Here is a 19,756-nt window from a genome sequence, read left to right on the forward strand (position 1 = left end):
ACACACACACACGCACTCACACTCGCACACATACACACACACACACACACACACACACACACACACACACACACACACACACACACACACTCGCACTCGCACACACACACACACACACACACACACACACACGCACACGCACTCGCACACACACACACACACACACACACACACACACACACACACACACACACACACACACACACAGATTCAAGACTGAGGGCAGCTTTTTTCGATGCATGGGCAGCTAATGTAGCAGTTACAGCTACTTATTGGATGACAAATGGCTCACATGGAGGGTGGTCAGAGACAGCTAGGCTGTGTAAGATTTGCAAGGGGGAAAAGCCTTCAAGATAGATCTTTTCTGAGGCTTAGATAGTGTACATTTGACTTAATTTGCATTCAAATGTATTTTTGGTGAGGTTTTTAGTCAACAAATTCCACAAATCAAACAGCTTTGCACTTCTGGTGTAGGCCTATAAATATATACAGCAGAATAATAAGTAGTAGCATAGTGATGTTTTAGCCCAAACAGATATGTAATGAAGACTACAGTAACATTTTATACATATTTCTAAAACACCTAATAATAATGGGTTTATTTAAAGTGCAACAACCAATACAATAAAAAGAAGCGCATAATTATCTATTTAAAATAGATTTTTTTAAAACAACTAAACTGCTTCTTCAGTCTCCAAAAGTCATGGCACGACAATATTTATTTGTAGTCTGCATATTTCTTTAGAATTGACAGATTTCCGGCACCCATGAAGGCAGCACTGACTCTGGCTCTATTACTATGGTAACGACTGTTTGCTACGCTGTTGCGTCTTTCCTCCTTGAAATAACTTAGCTAGCTAGGTTAGCCATAACATGAGGAACCCTTAATTAACTTCAGATGAACGTTTCACAATTTAAAGAATAAGTATATTGAGTTGCAGTCGAGGTATCTTCCTCAATGAGCAGGTGAGCAACTGGCTTACAGATATTACATATGTGAACGTTAATTAACAGTACAGTTAATAAATAATGGTTACATATAATAATAATAATAATAATGCATTTTATTTATATAGCGCTTTTCACGACTCAAAGACGCTTAATATAATGATGTTAGCTACATGCTACCTTAAGATGGCTAGCACTTAACTGGCTACGCTTGTAAATGAACATGCTATAATAACGTAGTCATTTATTACAGTAACGGAATGCTTCAGCTTTTGTTAAATAAATAGCAACGTTTTGGGGAAAATGCATGTTGGGAAGTAGTCAGAATACAGCTGGATAAATGAAACTTGGATTATCCTGCTCAAGATGTAAATAGTTATGATAAAGGTTAGCTATTGTGAAACAAGGCCCCATTTACTTCCATTCAAAAAAAGTTTCTTAATTTTTTTTGTCTTGTACTGTGTGGAGAACGTCAAAAATATATAACGTTTTTTTAACATTCAATGTGACAAGAGGTGGGTATTGATAAACAAACGATTATGATTTCAGGGTTCAAAAACACACACAGGCCAATGCAGTGCCTGAAAAAGATCTGCAAATGAAAGACTTGAAGAAGTGCCATGCAGACTTAGGTACAGTTCCTCTTCCCACACATGAGCCAAATATGGTGGAAGCACAGTGCGAGGAAGAGGAGGTAAAGGATGAAGACATTAAGGCACCATTGGAACTGATGATGAAGGTAAAGTGACTGATGTCCATCAATGACTCCACACACTTCATGCACCGATGAGAGGATGGGCTGTTTCATTTCAGATGCCTCAGTAGACTGACACTAGGACCATCCGCAACAAAACCCTCTTAAACTGTGCAATTCGGCATCCATATTTTTAATATTTATTTGAATACTATCACACAACTGTATATATTGGAATACATGTTACTTAAACTTCTTGTATTAAACATTATTGTATTTTGGACATTCTATGCAACATGTTTGAATGTTTATAAAGATATTTTAATTATATTTTATTTTATTATTTTTTATTTCATTGGACACTCTCAATACAACTTCTCCTGTTTATATAAACACAAGCATTCTGATTCTGATCAAAAATCATTTTATCATTTGTTTTAGCAAATTATGTTTTGCGTCAACTTTGTTATAATTAAGTGAGATTGAGACTCAAGCTAAAAGGTTGATTTCAGTTCCTCAGAGCTGTGATGGACAGAGACTTGCAGCTGGCCAGCAAACTGTGTCGGATGAGTAAGTATCCTTCATCCATCCACTGAAGTCTTTCAGTCAATAAATCAGCCACCGGTGATGTTAGCCAACGCTGCCTCTTCTTTCATTCCATGTCTCAGTTCTAATCTATGAACCAGACAATCCTGAGGCCTCTGAGTTTCTCCCGCTGATCCAGAAGAAGCTGTCACAGGGTAAGGTTTTTTTTTAAATATTTTTGTACAAAAACCTACAAAGCATATTCAAAATCACACCATGAGCTTTTGTCATGCCTTTTTCTATCAGAGCAAGAGACAGGGCAGGGCACTGAGAAGGAAGATGCTGACGGGGATAATGAACCTGAGGAAACATCTCCAAGCTCAGGCTCATCATCAGATGATGATGAGCCTGAAGAAAAGCAAGTAAACAGACACAAATCTTGTCCTCCTTCTCACATTCATCCTTAGTCATTGTACCAATACAACTGAATGTGAGTCACTGTCTTGTTGCTTCTGGACAATTGTATATATTTAAATCCAAGCAACCTTTTCTTTGTGCATTTTGTAAAAGTTGTGACTATTAGGTTTGTATTTTCACATTTTAACTGCAAATAAAATATTTAAACTGGACAACCCATAATCTTGCAAAAGCTGAACATTACATTACAAATGTCTCTTCAGGAAAACCCAGAATTCTCTATATTCTCATATAAAAGTATAGTTAATTTATTTTAACAATTCTACATTTTAACTGTAGGTATTAACAGTCCTTGAAAAGAAGGGGCGTGCACAAGTCCAGGCTCCAGTACACTGACCCTCTTTGGTTCGCTGCTAAACAAATAATGGTTTTATTTAGATGGTGTGGTTGCATGAGTAGCCCATGATAGCTAAAGTTAAAGCAAATGTAATCATCACACAACCCAAACTTTTCTAACTTATTGATAAGTGTGCAACACATATAGGGTGACCCAAAAAAAGAAGTGAAGCCATATGCATATACCTCATGTCACACTGTAGCAGAAATTGGGTATTTTTGTCTTTGAAGGCTCCAGGTGAGTATTTATAATTTGTGGGAATGATTAACATCAAATAACGAGTGCAGTGCCCTGTGAATAAACACCTTCACATTTGCTCCCAAACAATGCAGCACAGCTTGCAATCACATTGTGCGATATTGGTTTATATATCATACATCACATGCAGGGAGAAAAATGCTTAGTGTGGACAGACACAAGGTATAGGAATAGGTGTTCTGTCTCAGAGATTACATATTTACTGGTCATTTAGTAATTATCAATAACATTTATACAGATTTGAGTTAACTGTACATTTTGGACTACTTTGGACGTCTGCTTGACCATGATAAGAGTGCAGATTTGTATTATCTCATACACTTTTCTTTATTGATTTGTAGTTTTTGCTCTTGTGTGACACCTAAAATCAGCCCATCAAAATATCTTTGCACGTGCCTGCAGTGAAGGCATTTATTTGGATGAGGATGCTGACAATAAAGCATATTTTTTATAATTCTCCGCACTCATCAGCATCCTATAGCGTGCTATCAGCCGGTATGTTCTGAGTTATTATCACATGTCAGGGCGTATCTTTATGAGCGGTCTCCACGCATGACTCGTGAAAAGAGAAAGTGTGAGCGCCATCTGATAAAGCCTGTGTAATTTGCAGTGAGTGAATGAACATAATGGCTGCCCATTCAGTGCCAGGACACAGGCAGGATTCACTTTGATGTCTCAGTGTTATTGTCCATGTCAAGGTTATAAAAAGTGTAAGGTGCAGGTCAAAAATAATGACGCATGCAGGGCTGTCATCTCATGAAGTAAGTATTACAGTGGATGGATGGCTCATGGCTCTCTCTGGGTGCTTTTTTATAAGAAGCCTATTAAATCTGATTTCCATTGTATTGTATCTTAAACCCAAGTGTGTTTGTCATCTCAAGGTCAATTGCAAATGTCTTTTTACCATCATGTGACAACCACCCACACCTGGAGACACACACACACCCACACATACGTCACTTGTGCTTTTCCTTTTTGCTTTTTAGGCTTCTTCAAGTGGATTGTGGCTGTCACAGGCACTCAGGGAAGCTTCATTAGTCGTCAGAGGGAGGCAAGGCTGTGACTCATTCTTGCGTGAAGAGACCAATGGGCAGCCGACAGCCTGAGATATAAATAACGAATAAACAAAAAAAGATATATTCTTGAGGGAGAAAGGGTCACTTGCGCGCCGCTGGATGGGAATTTATTAGCGCGCTTTCTGTTGGTATTCCGCCATCACTGGACTGTTGCTTGTCGTTCCTTTTGGAGGCGATTGAAACACCTTTAGTTGAACTGGAATCGACAACCTGTGAGCCGGTAAGATGTCTCCTCCTTTCATTTGAAATTTGATAGGACTGAAAAATAATTCACACAGGTGTTTTTTTTATCGTAGTTTTAGGGGTTAGAAATATACCAACAAAAGAAAAATATGTTATTATTCGCCGTGCCAGATTAGTGGCAGAAGGAATTAGTTAGTTGAGTGATGATGGCATGGGATGCGCTTGTTCAAAGCGCAACTTAATTGAAATGTCGATCGCTCAGTCAATAGGTAGCCTAAATGACGTGGGTTATTAATAGTTGCATCCTATCAATATTTGCTTGATAAATCAGTCTGTGAACTTCGTCAATCTATCATGGCATCCATTCGTCAAATTGTCCTCAATATGTCATATGGCAAGGTATGCATCATAACGGTCTGATACCCCACTGATATCTAATGGAGAAATATGACTTTGCTTCTACGAGCTATTACAACCTATCTTCTGATAACTTTTGGATGTTATCTTTAAAATGTTATTAATGTATGAAACGGAATGAGTATTTAATGTCCATTCGAATGCAATCCATAGCATGAAAAAACCCAAAATGAATAAACCCACTAAAGCATTGTGTTATATCACCGAAACGATTTATCCAGACGTGCGTATTGCTGCGCGTAGTGCGCAATTTCTCTCCAAATTGCGCGACCCGAACCAGTTGTCATTTGGGGATTAATCGCATTTATCTGGTTTAATCCTGGTCTACAAATAAAATACACTGTAGTTATTCAGATAAATAATGTATATGTTAGGTGTGAACTGCTCCTAACCTTGAACCGTTTTGTTTGCAGTTGAATTATTTCCCAGCTGGAGATAACAGAGGACTGATGGCATCGTCTGAACCGAGAGCCACCGGCGGGGAGCAGGACCCCAACTCCGCCAATTTAATACCACCGTCCACAAGTAAGGTCCTTTCTCTGCTAATAACACCATGATCTCGTATCGATCCCCGGGAGCACACTATCGTTAAGGCTGTCCCTCTCCGAAACGACAGGGGACTCGGTGCCTTGCTCAAAGACACTCATACAGTGCGATGTAGTGCCAAGACGAAGGCTTAAAGCGAACCCCCCTCTCCCCACACACACTCCTCTCTCTCTCTTTCTTTCTGCCTCCCTGCCCCTTCCTCCCCTCCTTCTCTGTCTGATAAAAGCGAGTCTCGCCCTGGCCATTTGCTGTGTGGGCTCCGTCGTTAATCATTCCGGTTAAAAACAGAGCCATCAGCTGCCTGTCTCTGTCTGGCGGAGCAGCGGTGCGCGCCGAGCCCTGCCTGGCGATGGAAATAATGCTCTATTAAAGCTTTGGTAGGCTATTTATAATGATCCAAGAGCATTTAGTCCAAACATTAAAAAATAAATAAATGCATTTTGCAAACGAATATATTCCTAACAATCCTCCCCTTTCTTGAATTAACGCCTTCGTTTCCTGTTTTTTTTATTATGTATTTATTCCCAGTTTATTTTGTAGGATTCTTCGAAAAAGCAAACGATTTTTATTTTGGATTTATGTTATCATGGTAAATCTTATCTCGTTTCACAAGATGTTTTAGGCCCTTAAGGCTGCATATATGAATTGCTCTTGGAGAAATGCTATTCTTTTTTCCCCTTTTTTTTAAGTGGCTGGACCTATTCAGATACATTAGACTTACATTAACCCATGGGTTAATTAGTCATTTTAAGCCGTTGTCGCATGCAAACAAATCGACCCCATAGTGCACTTGAGCAGCCATCTGCATTGCAACGCTGGGAGATAATTACAGTTTTTTTGTCTTTGGCCAAATGTAAAAGGGAATAAGCAAGGTGCATTTCCTGGGGAGCATTCAAATCCATATTTTCTCTATTTATCGAATAAGATGTCGTTTTTAAACATTTTACCAATAAACACATTACAAAAAAGATCTAAAATGTATTGCAAGTGTGAATTTGTTCCTTTAAAAAAAGATGTTTGTATTGTCTGTCGTATACTGCTGCTGGATGTTGCCATTATCTCTTTTCCACGCTCCATCTCACGCCTTCCGGCTAGTAGTGTCTGCGCGCGTGTCTGTGCGCGCGCATGTCTGCTTATCTGTTGGTGCCTTGGCCTCAGCAGCTCGAACTGTACTTTCTCTCACAGTGAAGTTGCTTCAGTGAATTTAAATACTTGTTTTTGTTGTGAAAGTTTTCCATCAGGTGTATTCCCCGCCGCGCGCTGTTCATTTTATTCCCCTTGGCTTCTGCTCCATGTCTGCTCACGCATGTCCAACCACCCATCGGTTGTGGGTGTGTTTGCATGACGCGCACTGTATTATAAGTTTCTGCATCAAGCCAGTTATAGACTCTCCGGCCACAGACATTACCAGCTCGCTCCCGTCACATACTGTGTTTCACTCAATTAATTCCTGCCCTCCTCCGTGAGCTCATTTCACGGGCGTTAATTCTAGTCCGCCCCTTGGCTGGGTGTGTGAGCCGGCGCGGATGTGCCGTGCGTCCGGTGCCTATTGATTGAACTTAAATCGGAAATGTTATAAGACTCATCCCTTTATAATTAGCATGGGTTGTGGTAAATACAAAAGTGGATACCTTCTCAGCCAAACAATGAGAAAAAATACTCTTTAACGCTTGAAAAAACCAACACAAGTGTTCAGAGTCACACACCCGGCCAGGAGCCGTGCGCATCACGCTTCCACTGTGCTCACTGTGCTCCACCAGCTTTATATCCATCATCCGCACCATCCGCACCATCCACGCTTTCTCAGCGGCCTGCAGTGCACAAACTCAAACGTTGACATTCTGTTTTAGCCAACGAATATGCGTGGATGCACGGATGCACACGGAAACTGGGGATGAAGATTTGTGGTAAGTTATTTGGCACACAAAATGTTCCACGTCAACTCTTTTCATATAATTTCTTCTGAGAAAAATGCAATTTTGGAGTCTTTTTGGCCTATGAATGTGCGATTATCAATTTTGCAGTATTGCAGTGATGTGCATTTTTGCCTCTGTTCATTTAAAAGGGTCAAAATAGGGTGGCTTTTAAAATAAATAAAAAAATTCTCTTAGAGGCCTGGAACAGGCCACAATAAAGGCTGTTAGAGTAGCCACATACACGACTGTCACAGTGCGTTTCCATCTTCCAAAGGTCAGTGGACATTAGCCTGTAGGTCTGATGATAAGAGCCCCGGTGCAAACCCCCTGACCGCTTCTGAACGCCCCCCCATGTCTTTTCCATTTCGCCACCAAGAGAAAATTCTTCGAGACAGGCCCAGGTTATTAAGCCCTGAGCAACCCATACCTATAAAAAAACAGAACTATTTTCATTTCGCAGGCAGGCAGTTCTTTGCAACAAAGAATACAAAAATGTCTTTCTGCCAATTTAACTGATGGCCTTTTTAAAAGAGATGCTGCAAGGAAGGCGTGTTTATTATTCCAGCATTTGGAGGAATTGGTTCTTTCAGTGACTCAAAAATGAAAATGTATTCTGGTGTTTTTTGTTGCAGCAATGCGATGAGGAATTAATGTCAAGTATAGATGTGGTCAATTCAAGATATTATGTTCTGTTTCTTATGGCAGGAAATCAATTAAGATCAGAGAATCGAATACGTTTGATATTGCCATTTCTGCAAATGAGAAAATTACCAATAGATTTTGATTGGCCTAAATTACATTTGAATGGACTGGAGTGAACATTAAATAGAAATATATATTTATGGTGGCAGTAAGATGGTCTCACATATTGATTTCGAGTATATATGGATTTAACATTTTTCCATATAAAAATATGAGACAATATTTTATAAGCTCATGTGTCTGACTTCCAAGTTTTTCTGCACAATTAGGCCCACACTACATATATAATAAAACATATCAATAATGAGTTCAGAACATATAGGTCCTGCAGGGGCAGACTGCTTTAGGGGTAGGCTATGCATGCATCCGTCATTAACCCCTCTTTGGTGTGCATTGATTAGCTGTATAAGGGTCATCGCCACGGGCTCTCCGGACCTGCCCCCCCCCCCCCCCCCCCCCCCCCCTCTTCCACATCAGTCTATGGACTGAGGTGTTTGTGATGTCACATGGGTGGGGCGGACACCATACGAGGTGGTCCCTCTTTCCTGTGTGTGTGTTGGCCATATATGTTGGGCCTTCACCAGAAAAGCATTTGTTATGGAAGACTTGATCAAGACAACACATATTTTTTTCAGGAGCTGACCACGTAGTTGTTTATACTATAGGCCACTTGAATTTTTTTTAACAATTATTATTATTTCTTTGATATTTTTTTGGAAATTATTATTATCTTTTCCCTCGTGTTTGGAATGGAGGTGTTTGGTGATAACTCCTGCTCTCCGCCATGTAACACCCTAGGGTTCCTGCAGAAGAACAACAGCCTGGATGAGAAGGGGAGGCTCGCGGGGCAGAAGAACCTGCTCTCCTGCGACAACAGTGACCGGGACGCTCGCTTCCGCCTCACCGAGACCGACTTCTCCAACCTGTTCGCCAGAGGTGACAACTTTTTTCGGCTAAATATTCACAAAAAATAAGCTATTGCTATAGCCTCATAAGCTTCAAATGCTGCTATTCGCGACGCTGTCAACGTTACTCTGTTCAAGACCTCCCAGCATGCTTTTGGTGGCTTTTATCTTTTTGCTGCGTTATTGGTAGCACTAGCATTATATGAAACTCTCTAGTAGAGGACGACGACTACATTTAGAGGCATATTAAAACCAAGCATGTCAACTCAGTAAAATGTGAAACAGTTACAGAAACACCATTAAAAAATAAAATAATATATCCTTATGTTTTTTTGTAAGGTGTTTTACAGCATGTTGTAGCCTAGCTGCTTTGCTAACAATTAAGCACTTTTAAAGAACTCTAGCCAAAATGTTGGAACATGTAGAGTAGGCTATGGTAGCCTAATGAGGCTAGGCTAAAGTAATGCCTAAAACCTATTATAAATGGTATATACAGTATATATGTATAATAGACAAATGCAGTTCAAATTTTGACTTTAAAAAAATGTATATGAGTCCTAATCTTTGTTAAAGTTATTCAATGATATGGCAGCCATTAACATGCTCAGGTCAACATTTATCTTGAGAATAGGGGGGTCTTGAAAAATAAACCCAACATTAAGCTAAAATGATCTCCCATGCTAAATGACTGTCTTTCTCCTCTCCTCTCAGACTTACTGCCAGCCAAAAATGGAGAGGAGGCCACAATACAATTTTTGTTGGAGTTGGTGGACATCCTCACCAACTACATCAAGAAGACTTTCGACCGCTCCACCAAGGTGCTGGACTTCCACCACCCTCACCAGCTCCTGGAGGGCATGGAGGGCTTCAACCTGGAGCTGTCCGACCAGCCCGAATCCCTGGAGCAGATCCTGGTGGACTGCAGAGACACGCTCAAATATGGCGTCCGGACAGGTAGGCTAGCCGAGGCACCTTCAAGGTTGAAAGAGAATTAGTCATTCATGAGGTGCCATATGTTAGTTTAAATAGCAAAAGGACATGAGTGGAAGCAAAAGCAATTAACCTTCTGTCAATTTAAAGAATAGTATTTTTATCTGCAGACCAAGATAAAGTCATATACGTCATTACACAAAGCATAATAGGCTATATTATTAGAATTTCACATGAATTTTATGATGAACAGTACCTTGTGTGTCCATTTCATCACTTTCATGTAAACTGGTGAATTCAACCCAAGCTGTTTGGCAGATAATGTACAGCCCTTTACAATGACTGCCTTATTTATTGTCCCCCTGGTCGTTCGGTTGACATCCTCCTTTTTTCTCCCCCTTGACTTATTAAAGCAAGTGTCGCCTGAGGGGATCCTAACACGGGCTGTTTCAAGCTGTTAAAAACGACAGCGCTCAAACTGTCCCCCGGGTTTAATATATCACGGGCAGGGTCTACTGTGTCTACAACTCAACACCACTTTTCAATCGGAGACACGCTGCTTGTTTTTTGTGCTCGTTTCATGAACAGGAGGAGCTGTCCCCGGTGCTGAAATATAAAGCAGACCTTTCTCTCCTCTTGCTATTAAGCAGCACTGATTTACATTTCACATTTTGTATTTTTATTCAGAGTATGTGACTCACTTCTGTTATTATGTAAGCCATACACCTCCACAAGGTGCTTATATCCATGACTGCATTTCAGCTCTGGGCCGATTGACGGAGACTGTGTGTGCAAGCATGTTAGAGTCTAAATGGTTGTCATATAGCCTTGTTACCAATGTAATTATAAATACTGAACAGTGCTTTGTCAGATCATTTTGGTTTCATGGATGAACATTCAAATGAAAAACAGTTTTTTGTATGCTTCTTCATTGTTATTTATATATTTCCAAAATAGGTTTTAGCCTGAAGGATACTGTTTCATCAGTATCAAAAATCCTTTAATGTTCACACAGTAGGGACATTTACAGTGTAGCAACAACAGCAAAGGAAATTGCAGATAAAAAGCAACATTATAAATAAAGATAAAAATGTCAAATACAAAAATGCAGCCTAACTCTCTTAACGCTTTACTCAGACAAAGCAGATAAATCAGTTGCTGTCTTTCTTAATATAAAGCATCATGAAGGCCTGTTGATAGGAAAGACATTTAGATTTTGTTCTATATTTAGGTCACCCTCGATTCTTCAACCAGCTTTCCAGTGGTCTCGATATCATCGGTCTGGCCGGAGAGTGGCTCACCTCCACCGCTAACACCAACATGTAAGTAGTGCTGCTCTATTTGCTTGCATGACACACATATTATCTATGGGGGAAACACCTCTAAAAGTCATAACAGGACAACTAAAGATTTCCAGTTTGTAGGCCACTGGAAATAGCCCCCAGTCGTTACCACATAAAGTCATGGTGCGATTGTGATGCTTTTTTTAGGTTCCCTCAACTCACGCCACAATTGGTCACAACAACAGCCTCTGAGGGCAGTTATATAAAGGGGGGGGGTGGGGGGGGGGGGGGGTGGGAGAGACTGCCACTGTACTGTATATCCAAGGCAGACGAGCCCCAGGGGTGTTTAGATTGCATATTGATCTCAGGTCACAGTTACATGGTGGCCCCAGCTGATAGAGGGCATGAGCCACATCAACATCACACGATTAACACAGGCACACACTCATACACGCAAGCTCTCATTCACACACGCATGCTGTAAATGAGCTATAACTCTGTGTTATGACCATTGGAAAAGAACGAGGGACATAATTCAAGCCGTACGATGTCAGAATGTTGAACATAGTTACGCATACGAGAGAAGCATAGCTTTGCATTTCAATTCACACTGGATCAAATAGACATAGACTCCTTAAATATGTATTATATTTTGCGATTCTCGAGGAAATTATCAGTTTCTTTACAGGTTCTGTACCAAACAAGGACTTTTTTATAAAGTCTGTTGCATATTGTTTGTAGGCCAGCTGGAAGCTGGGTCTAATACATTTCAAAACAATTTTATCTTTTTTATGTGAGAGAAAAATCTCACAAAACAACAACAAATAGCAACTATTGAGCTATAGGCAGAAAGCATGACAACAGACAGAATTGAACAGTAATTAAAAAGCAGATTTTCCAAGTAGAACCAGTCAATTTAAATGATAATATTAGAAAAACAAATCAGAAGAAATTTGACCTTAGTGACAAGACATAGAGCCATAAACATGGCACAAAATGACGATCTGCACACTGAAAAATTAGCATTCAGTATCCTTTCACTGCTGTGGCCTGGCTGCTGAGGAATAGATACATGCAAGGATAATAAACCAAATGCTTAATACACTTGAGACACTTAATTGATCCCATTTCTCAAAACATTAGCTTAGGAAATCACACCGTCTTAGGAAAAATAACTTTCCCATCCCATCTCCTACTTGGAAGACTGGCCCAAGAGACAGGGCCATTGGATTCACACACTGGCCTACACTTTCATAGTGACACACACACACACAGACACACACACACACACACACACACACACACACACACACACACACACACACACACACACACACACACACACACACACACACACACACACACACACACACACACACACACACACACACACACACACACACACACACACACACACACACACACACACACACACCAGCTCTGGTTGTCCCAGATACATCAGCAAGGCTTTCCAGTCCATTGACTGCGGGCTCATTGTGAGCTGGTCTTAGCAGATAGGCCAGCTGGGCCCCACACTGACACACAATGTCCTCCGGCTGCACAGAAAAGCCCGTCACACGGAGGAAACTGGCTGCTGCCGCTCCCTGCGGAGGGCTCACTCCGGCTCTTTTGTCCCCGTGGGTACAGACCGACTCCTTTGAGAGGCTGAGAGGAGAGTATGGTAGGGGGTCAGGGGGTTAGTCACATAGAGACACACACAGACTCGTACACGTCGAGTGCCCTTGATGATGATAATAAGGGCATTTAGGGGCCGTCCCTGGAGACGGGCATGTGACTGAGGGGTAATTTTCACCCTGAAAAGACCAATGATTGGCTCTGATTGTGATAATGATCACCATTATTGTCATTACAGCGTGAAATGACTTACAGAGGGAAGGAGAATTTTAAAAAGGTGCGCCCGTTTTGTCCTCCTCATGCTGTGGATACATTATAAGGAGAAATGAAAGTGAAGCATTCAGGGTATTTTTGTTGTCTTTATGTACGCCATTATTCCAAAACATGAGAGAACGCCATATGTTTCGCAATTAGGGCAGAGAGTGGCTGCAAAATGAATCATTCTGTCTTTTCAGCCCTGATGTCACAGCGTGATCTGGTGTATTGACCATAGGCTCATTTCCAACTCTATCCCTTGGAATATTTACAACATTTAATTTCATTTTCATCTATCCTCACCCTTACTGTTTTTGTTCTCCTATTTTCTGCTTCTACTTTTTGCATTGCTGTCCTGTTTTATTTCTGTACGCTTTTCTATCTCTTCTTCCATACCATCCCCTCCTCTCCCTTTGTTGTCCTCTGTCACAGTTTCCTTCAGTGCATTGTTTCCCTACAGCCCCCACTGGTGTGTGTGTGTGTGTGTGTGTGTGTGTGTGAGTGTGTGTGTGTGTGTGTGTGTGTGTGTGTATGTGTGTGTGTGTGTGTGTGTGTGTGTGTGTGTGTGTGTGTGTGTGTGTGTGTGTGTGTGTGTGTGTGTGTGTGTGTGTGTGTGTGTGTGTGTGTGTGTTGTTAGAGGACAGAGACGTCATAGACACATAATATTAAAGCTGAATTATGTCTGTAACAACTCTTTCTGAGTTGGAAACATTACATTTGAGTATTTGTCTTTCTTTTAATGCTAGAATAAAATGTTCAATGATGGTGTCTTCCTCAATGTTCTGAATTCCGAGGGATCATCAGAGGTAGGGCTGCACGATTGGGTTCCAATAACTAAATGAGATTAGTATTACTCATATTGCAATTGCGATATCATTTGCGTTATAAGATGGGGGGGGGATCATTTCCGTACCATTATTATCATGGGAAAATGTAATAAAATGATCACAGTGTTTTTTTTAATGAAGTCTTTTGTATACCGTTCTGCACCAGGACCATCATTTTCTTTATTCCGAATGATATTTTCAATTTATTCTCTGTACGAAATATTGCACTTACTGTGATTTGGATATTGCACTAGTTCATATTGGAATGTTTTAACAAGTTCAATTAATTCTTCAGCCTTAATCAGAGGCTGTTATCTCTTTGAAACACTCTCCCTGACACACACACGCACACACACACACACACACACACACACACACACACACACACACACACACACACACACACACACACACACACACACACACACACACACAACACACACACACACACACACACACACACACACACACACACACACACACATTGACTCAGCCACGAGTCCCATTCAGAGTCGCCCCAGCTGACATTGGCTGGATTGACAGATAGCCATCAGAGCTTTGTGGGCTTTAATTAAACTACTGAGAGATTTTGTTGAAAGCCTTTGAATACGAATGTTTGCTGCCCGACTCCTATCAGACACTTTTTAATTAGCGCCGTCAGCACCAGCTCCAGTTTGTGCTCTGTGGACGGAATTATAGTAAAGCTTATGTAAGGGGTGTGTGTGTGTGTGTGTGTGTGTGTGTGTGTGTGTGTGTGTGTGTGTGTGTGTGTGTGTGTGTGTGTGTGTGTGTGTGTGTGTGTGTGTGTGTGTGTGTGTGTGTGTGTGTGTGTGTGTGTGTGTGTGTGTGTGTGTGTGTGTGTGTGTGTGTGTGTGTGTGTGTGTGTGTGTGTGTGTGTGTGTGTGTGTGTGTTTGTTTATTAAGGCTTTCCTCTCTGCAAGTGTGAAGAACCCTCCTTCTGGCTAAGCAGATGCTAAAGCCTCCACCGTTATAGTAACATTGAGCGACGTGTTGTATTCACACATGTCGTGATTTGATTGACAGGTTCACCTATGAGATCGCCCCGGTGTTTGTGTTGATGGAGCAGCTGACTCTGAAGAAGATGATAGAGATGGTTGGATGGCCCAGTGGAGAGGGGGATGGGATATTTTCTCCAGGTTGGTCATTAATAAACCAATTCAGTGTGACTATTTAGTGTTGAAAGAGTCTAATGAGCCTTTAGTGCCCCATGTGTGGGAGCTGCTGTGGAGCTAATGATGTGTCACTGCTCAACAGGGGGCGCTATCTCCAACATGTACAGTGTGATGATCGCACGTTACAAGTACTACCCCGAGGTCAAGACCAAGGGCATGTCTGCTGCTCCTCGCCTCGTGCTCTTCACATCTGAACACGTATGTAACTCTCACACACACACACACACACACACACACACACACACACACACACACACACAACACACACACACACACACACACACGCACACACACACACACACACACACACACACACACACACACACACACGCACACACACACACACACTCCATCCTAATAAAGCAGGCGCCATGCTTCATCGGCTGTAGATTGGGCCATTGAATAAGTCCGATAATAATCAGTAGGCTTATTTGAATCAAAGCTATAGCTAGTTTTATAGATTCATTCTGCTTTTATCACATGCACCCTTTTCTATAAATAGTTTCACAGCTCTTAGAAAGCAGGCTAGTTAGTATTTAGTATTGACAGTGCACATTACAGTAATCAACATTTCAGTTTCCATCTCAATGCAAATGTGAGTTAGTTAATGAACACATTGTTATCTGTAGTCCCTGGGCAGGTTACTACCAAATAGTGGCCAAGCATTATGAATACAATGCCATACAATACAAACCTTCACGGTCAGCAGCCAAACCCTTTCAAACTGTGCAATTCAGCATTATTTACCTTACTAATACTATTTTACCACTGTTTATATTGTAATATCAATGATGTATATTCTAGTGAATGTGCATATTTTTACTTAAACTTACTTACATTTTTTAATTTATTTTTTACATCATATTTAATTACAGATTCTATTTTATGTTTTTATAAAAGTATTATTTAGTAGTTATTTTATTTCCGATGTTACTTTAAGTTCTTTAAACATTGTTTTTCTATTTTGTAGAAATGTATTTGATTTTATTAGCTATAACTTTTTATGTTTATATACATTCATTTATTTGATCCTATTAATTTACATTGTTACTTCACTTCTCATGTTTACATTAATATATTTTTCAAATGTTTGTATTCGTATTTTATTTTTATTCTAAAATGGAGCAACTGTCACAAAACTAAATTCTCCCGGATAAATCAAGTATCCTGCGTCTGTAGAAAAGAAAGTGCACACTGTTCCTCTCTATCATTACGATGGAGGATGAGTTCTATTGTTTGTCCCTACAGAGCCATTACTCCATAAAGAAGGCTGGAGCTGCTCTGGGTTTTGGCTCTGAGAATGTGATCCTGCTCAGCACAGACGAGAGGTGGGGAGTCCATTTCAATCCACAATTATTACAGTAAATGTGTCAAATTTGTACGGGAAAAGAGAGGAGACGACTCCATGATTCTCACACAACAAGTTTCATGTGATGATAATATAATGTTCAACCCTTTTTACAGGGGGAGAGTAATTCCTGCAGACCTGGAGGCCAAGATCCTTGAGGCTAAACAGAAGGTTAGTGTCATTGTTTCTTTTTATTCCTTTTACTTAGTTCATTTTTTTGTTTTCAATTTTGAACAAACACTTTTCCCCTCTATTCGTATTCATTCTGCAGGGTTACGTGCCACTGTTTGTGAATGCCACCGCTGGTTCCACAGTGTACGGCGCGTTTGACCCCATCAACGAGATCGCTGACATCTGTGAGAAGTACAACCTGTGGCTCCACGTTGACGTGAGTAGTAGTGCCATAGTATTTGGATAAAAGTAGTAATACTGTTGCCGTGTCTCAATGGGGAGACTCTCCTAGGCTACATGTCATACACTTATACAATGGGTGGATTTCAACCTTGTAGAGTTGTCTCAAATCACACACAGCGGCTCTGCCCTCACCTGAAGTGACGGACACAGCTGTTAGCTAGCATGATCGTTCATGCCACCAAATAATAAAACAGGTCATTCAACCCAATACAACTAATGGTGGCTTCTTGTCGACACCAGAACAATGGTATGTTACTCAAATAGTGAAAATAAATCGACATTTCTAAATGTTATTTGTATAGTGCTGTGTTTACCGAAGCAACGACGATCAGGGCTGGTGGCGAAAAACTATCGTTACAGCTTTTAGCATATTTTGGAACTTTTAGGACCGAAAGGGCTGTTCAGGTGTTCCTACTGGGTAGTTGATTTCCTCCCACAAAATGATACGCTGATTAACAGACAGCTCTTTGAATGTAAGTCAATGGGAAAATATATTTTTCGGCCCAATGGCATCCCAAGACTGACATAAATACAGATATACATACAGAAGTTTGTGATTTGAACTTTTGTCCTCGCCTGCATGCCCTCTATAAAATAACTCTCTCCTTTAGGGAGCGTGGGGTGGTGGACTTCTGATGTCCAGGAAGCATCGCCATAAGCTCAGTGGAGTGGAGCGGTAAGTACATGGGAACAGACGGTTTCTTCTGCCTTTACTGTAATGCAAAGGATCATTTTCAGTGAGTCTAGCTCAGTTTATTAAGGCTTTTATGAAACTCTGCAGGGCCAACTCTGTCACATGGAACCCTCACAAGATGATGGGCGTGCCTCTGCAGTGCTCTGCCATCCTGGTCAGAGAGAAGGTACAGAAAACACACACGCTATTGAAACATCATGGAGGTTTGGAACTGTGAATAAAGAGGTTAACAGTGTTAAATATGTGTGTGTGTGTGTGTGTGTGTTTGTGTGTGTGTGTGTGTGTGTGTGTGTGTGTGTGTGTGTGTGTGTGTGTGTGTGTTTGTGTGTGTGTGTGTGTTTGTGTGTTTGTGTGTGTAGGGGATCCTGGCAGGATGTAACTCCATGTGCGCCGGCTACCTGTTCCAACCCGACAAACAGTACGACGTCACCTACGACACGGGGGACAAAGCCATCCAGTGTGGCCGACACGTCGACATCTTTAAGTTCTGGCTCATGTGGAAGGCCAAGGTCAATAAAACAGTAATCGATTTCATTTTCTGCGATTTTGTTGTTGTTGTTATAAGCACCTAACGTACTTGTTCTGACCTGCAGGGCACCATCGGGTTTGAGCAGCACATCGACAAGTGTTTGGATCTCTCTCAGTACCTGTACAACAAGATCAAGAACAGGGAGGGTTATCAGATGGTGTTTGATGGAGAGGTGAGTGTCTTCAGTTTTCAGTTATTTCATGATATTTATCACAATAATGTTTAATGAGATAAACTGGCATGATCTAACGTCAATATACATTTTTACAAACTGTAATTGACGTAATGTCATGTACTCTTCCTTCATCTTTACGAGTGTGTTAACTGTGTATATTTCTGTTTGTAGCCCCAGCACACCAATGTCTGCTTCTGGTACATCCCTCCGAGCCTGAGAGGCATGCCTGAGGGAGAGGAGCGGAGAGAGAAACTCCATAAGGTAAGACCTTGAACTTATAGTTTCTTTCATCACCCTGTATAACACTGGACTACAGAGGGACAATGGCTTTAAGCTGCAATACATGTATCATGTATTATCCCTGTTAAATAAAAACATTATTTTAAAGCATTGATTTTGTTGTATCAGACACAGATTTACCCTTCATTTTTATTTATTCAACCATTGAATTATGTTCGATGAACAAAAGGTTCTAGCACTATCACATTTTCACTACACAGTTATTCATACAAGAATTCATGATAACAATATTCTTGCAGTTTTCCTTGTTGGGCTTTTTTGGCAAATTAGTTACACTCAAAACATAGAAAGAAAGGGAACAGAAATGGTTTAAGAGGAGCTTGATTATTTAGATGATATTATCATATGGGTATTATTAACATGATTTCAATAGTTCCCTTTTTAAATATCAAAGTTATGGTTAATACCATCAAAGCCAAATACCTGATTAAATCTCCCTCCGGAAGGAACTTTGGGATTCAAGCCTTTGCAGACCATTGCACAAAAACCTATATAACAAACTACAGGAAGGGGAATGGCCAAGATGCATCATAGGGCCTCTTAGAACTGACTCAGAACGGCCTTTTCTTTACTCCACCAGGTGGCACCGAAGATCAAGGCCATGATGATGGAGTCAGGGACCACCATGGTGGGCTACCAGCCTCAGGGCAACAAAGTCAACTTCTTCCGCATGGTGGTGTCCAATCTGGCGGTCACACAGTCCGACATCGACTTCCTCATCGAAGAGATCGAGCGGATGGGAGTGGACCTGTAGAGCGAGACGCTCACCGTGCTGCGGACAGAATAATGAGAGCACATGTTTTAGGTTCTTTCTATCCAGGCTGTCTCTGTCTGAAGCACTCTGACCGGCTCTCTAGAGCATAGTTCCTCCTCTTGACAAAATATATAAGTATATTGTGAAGGCTCCGGGTACATGCTAACATCTAATGTATGTGTGTGTGCCGCGGATAAAGTATTGTGTTTCTTGTTTGTTGTCGTCTTGTGTGTCTGAGTGTGTTTTAACAATGAAAGGGAGAAAAGCACAGATGAAAATATAATAACCTATCATACATTTATTCTGCTCTATCATACATTTGCTAGATTCATGGGCGCTTTCAGCTGTACATATATGTCATCTCCAACCTAAAGATATGATAAGGAGTGTGTGTGTGTGTGTGTGTGTGTGTGTGTGTGTGTGTGTGTGTGTGTG

At 40.9% G+C, this 19,756-nt stretch overlaps 2 protein-coding genes across 3 annotated transcripts; both read left to right on the plus strand.

Moving 5' to 3' along the window:
• The first annotated feature begins 325 nt into the window (after window positions 1-325).
• Window positions 326-4,122, plus strand: erich2 (glutamate-rich 2). The gene is made up of 5 exons (XM_079651307.1): window positions 326-966; window positions 1,498-1,687; window positions 2,155-2,212; window positions 2,311-2,382; window positions 2,474-4,122. Exons 1-5 carry the CDS (start codon window positions 959-961, stop codon window positions 2,632-2,634), a joined length of 489 nt encoding a protein of 162 aa, XP_079507433.1. The 5' UTR covers window positions 326-958; the 3' UTR covers window positions 2,635-4,122.
• A 248-nt stretch (window positions 4,123-4,370) lies between these two features.
• Window positions 4,371-19,546, plus strand: gad1b (glutamate decarboxylase 1b). Of its 2 annotated transcripts, XM_079651305.1 has the most exons (17): window positions 4,372-4,535; window positions 5,329-5,440; window positions 7,312-7,368; window positions 8,878-9,015; window positions 9,696-9,938; window positions 11,146-11,236; window positions 14,959-15,071; window positions 15,190-15,305; window positions 16,356-16,435; window positions 16,572-16,626; window positions 16,727-16,843; window positions 17,481-17,545; window positions 17,651-17,729; window positions 17,923-18,072; window positions 18,157-18,264; window positions 18,439-18,528; window positions 19,148-19,546. In XM_079651305.1, exons 2-17 carry the CDS (start codon window positions 5,365-5,367, stop codon window positions 19,319-19,321), a joined length of 1,752 nt encoding a protein of 583 aa, XP_079507431.1. In that variant the 5' UTR covers window positions 4,372-4,535; window positions 5,329-5,364; the 3' UTR covers window positions 19,322-19,546. The 2 variants fall into 2 exon arrangements, with proteins under 2 accessions (XP_079507432.1, XP_079507431.1); XM_079651306.1 differs by lacking the exon at window positions 7,312-7,368 and having other exon boundaries at window positions 4,371-4,535.
• The last annotated feature ends 210 nt before the right edge of the window (window positions 19,547-19,756 follow it).

This window comes from Notothenia rossii (assembly GCF_949606895.1).
Source record: "Notothenia rossii genome assembly, chromosome: 9".
Lineage (NCBI taxonomy): Eukaryota > Metazoa > Chordata > Actinopteri > Perciformes > Nototheniidae > Notothenia > Notothenia rossii.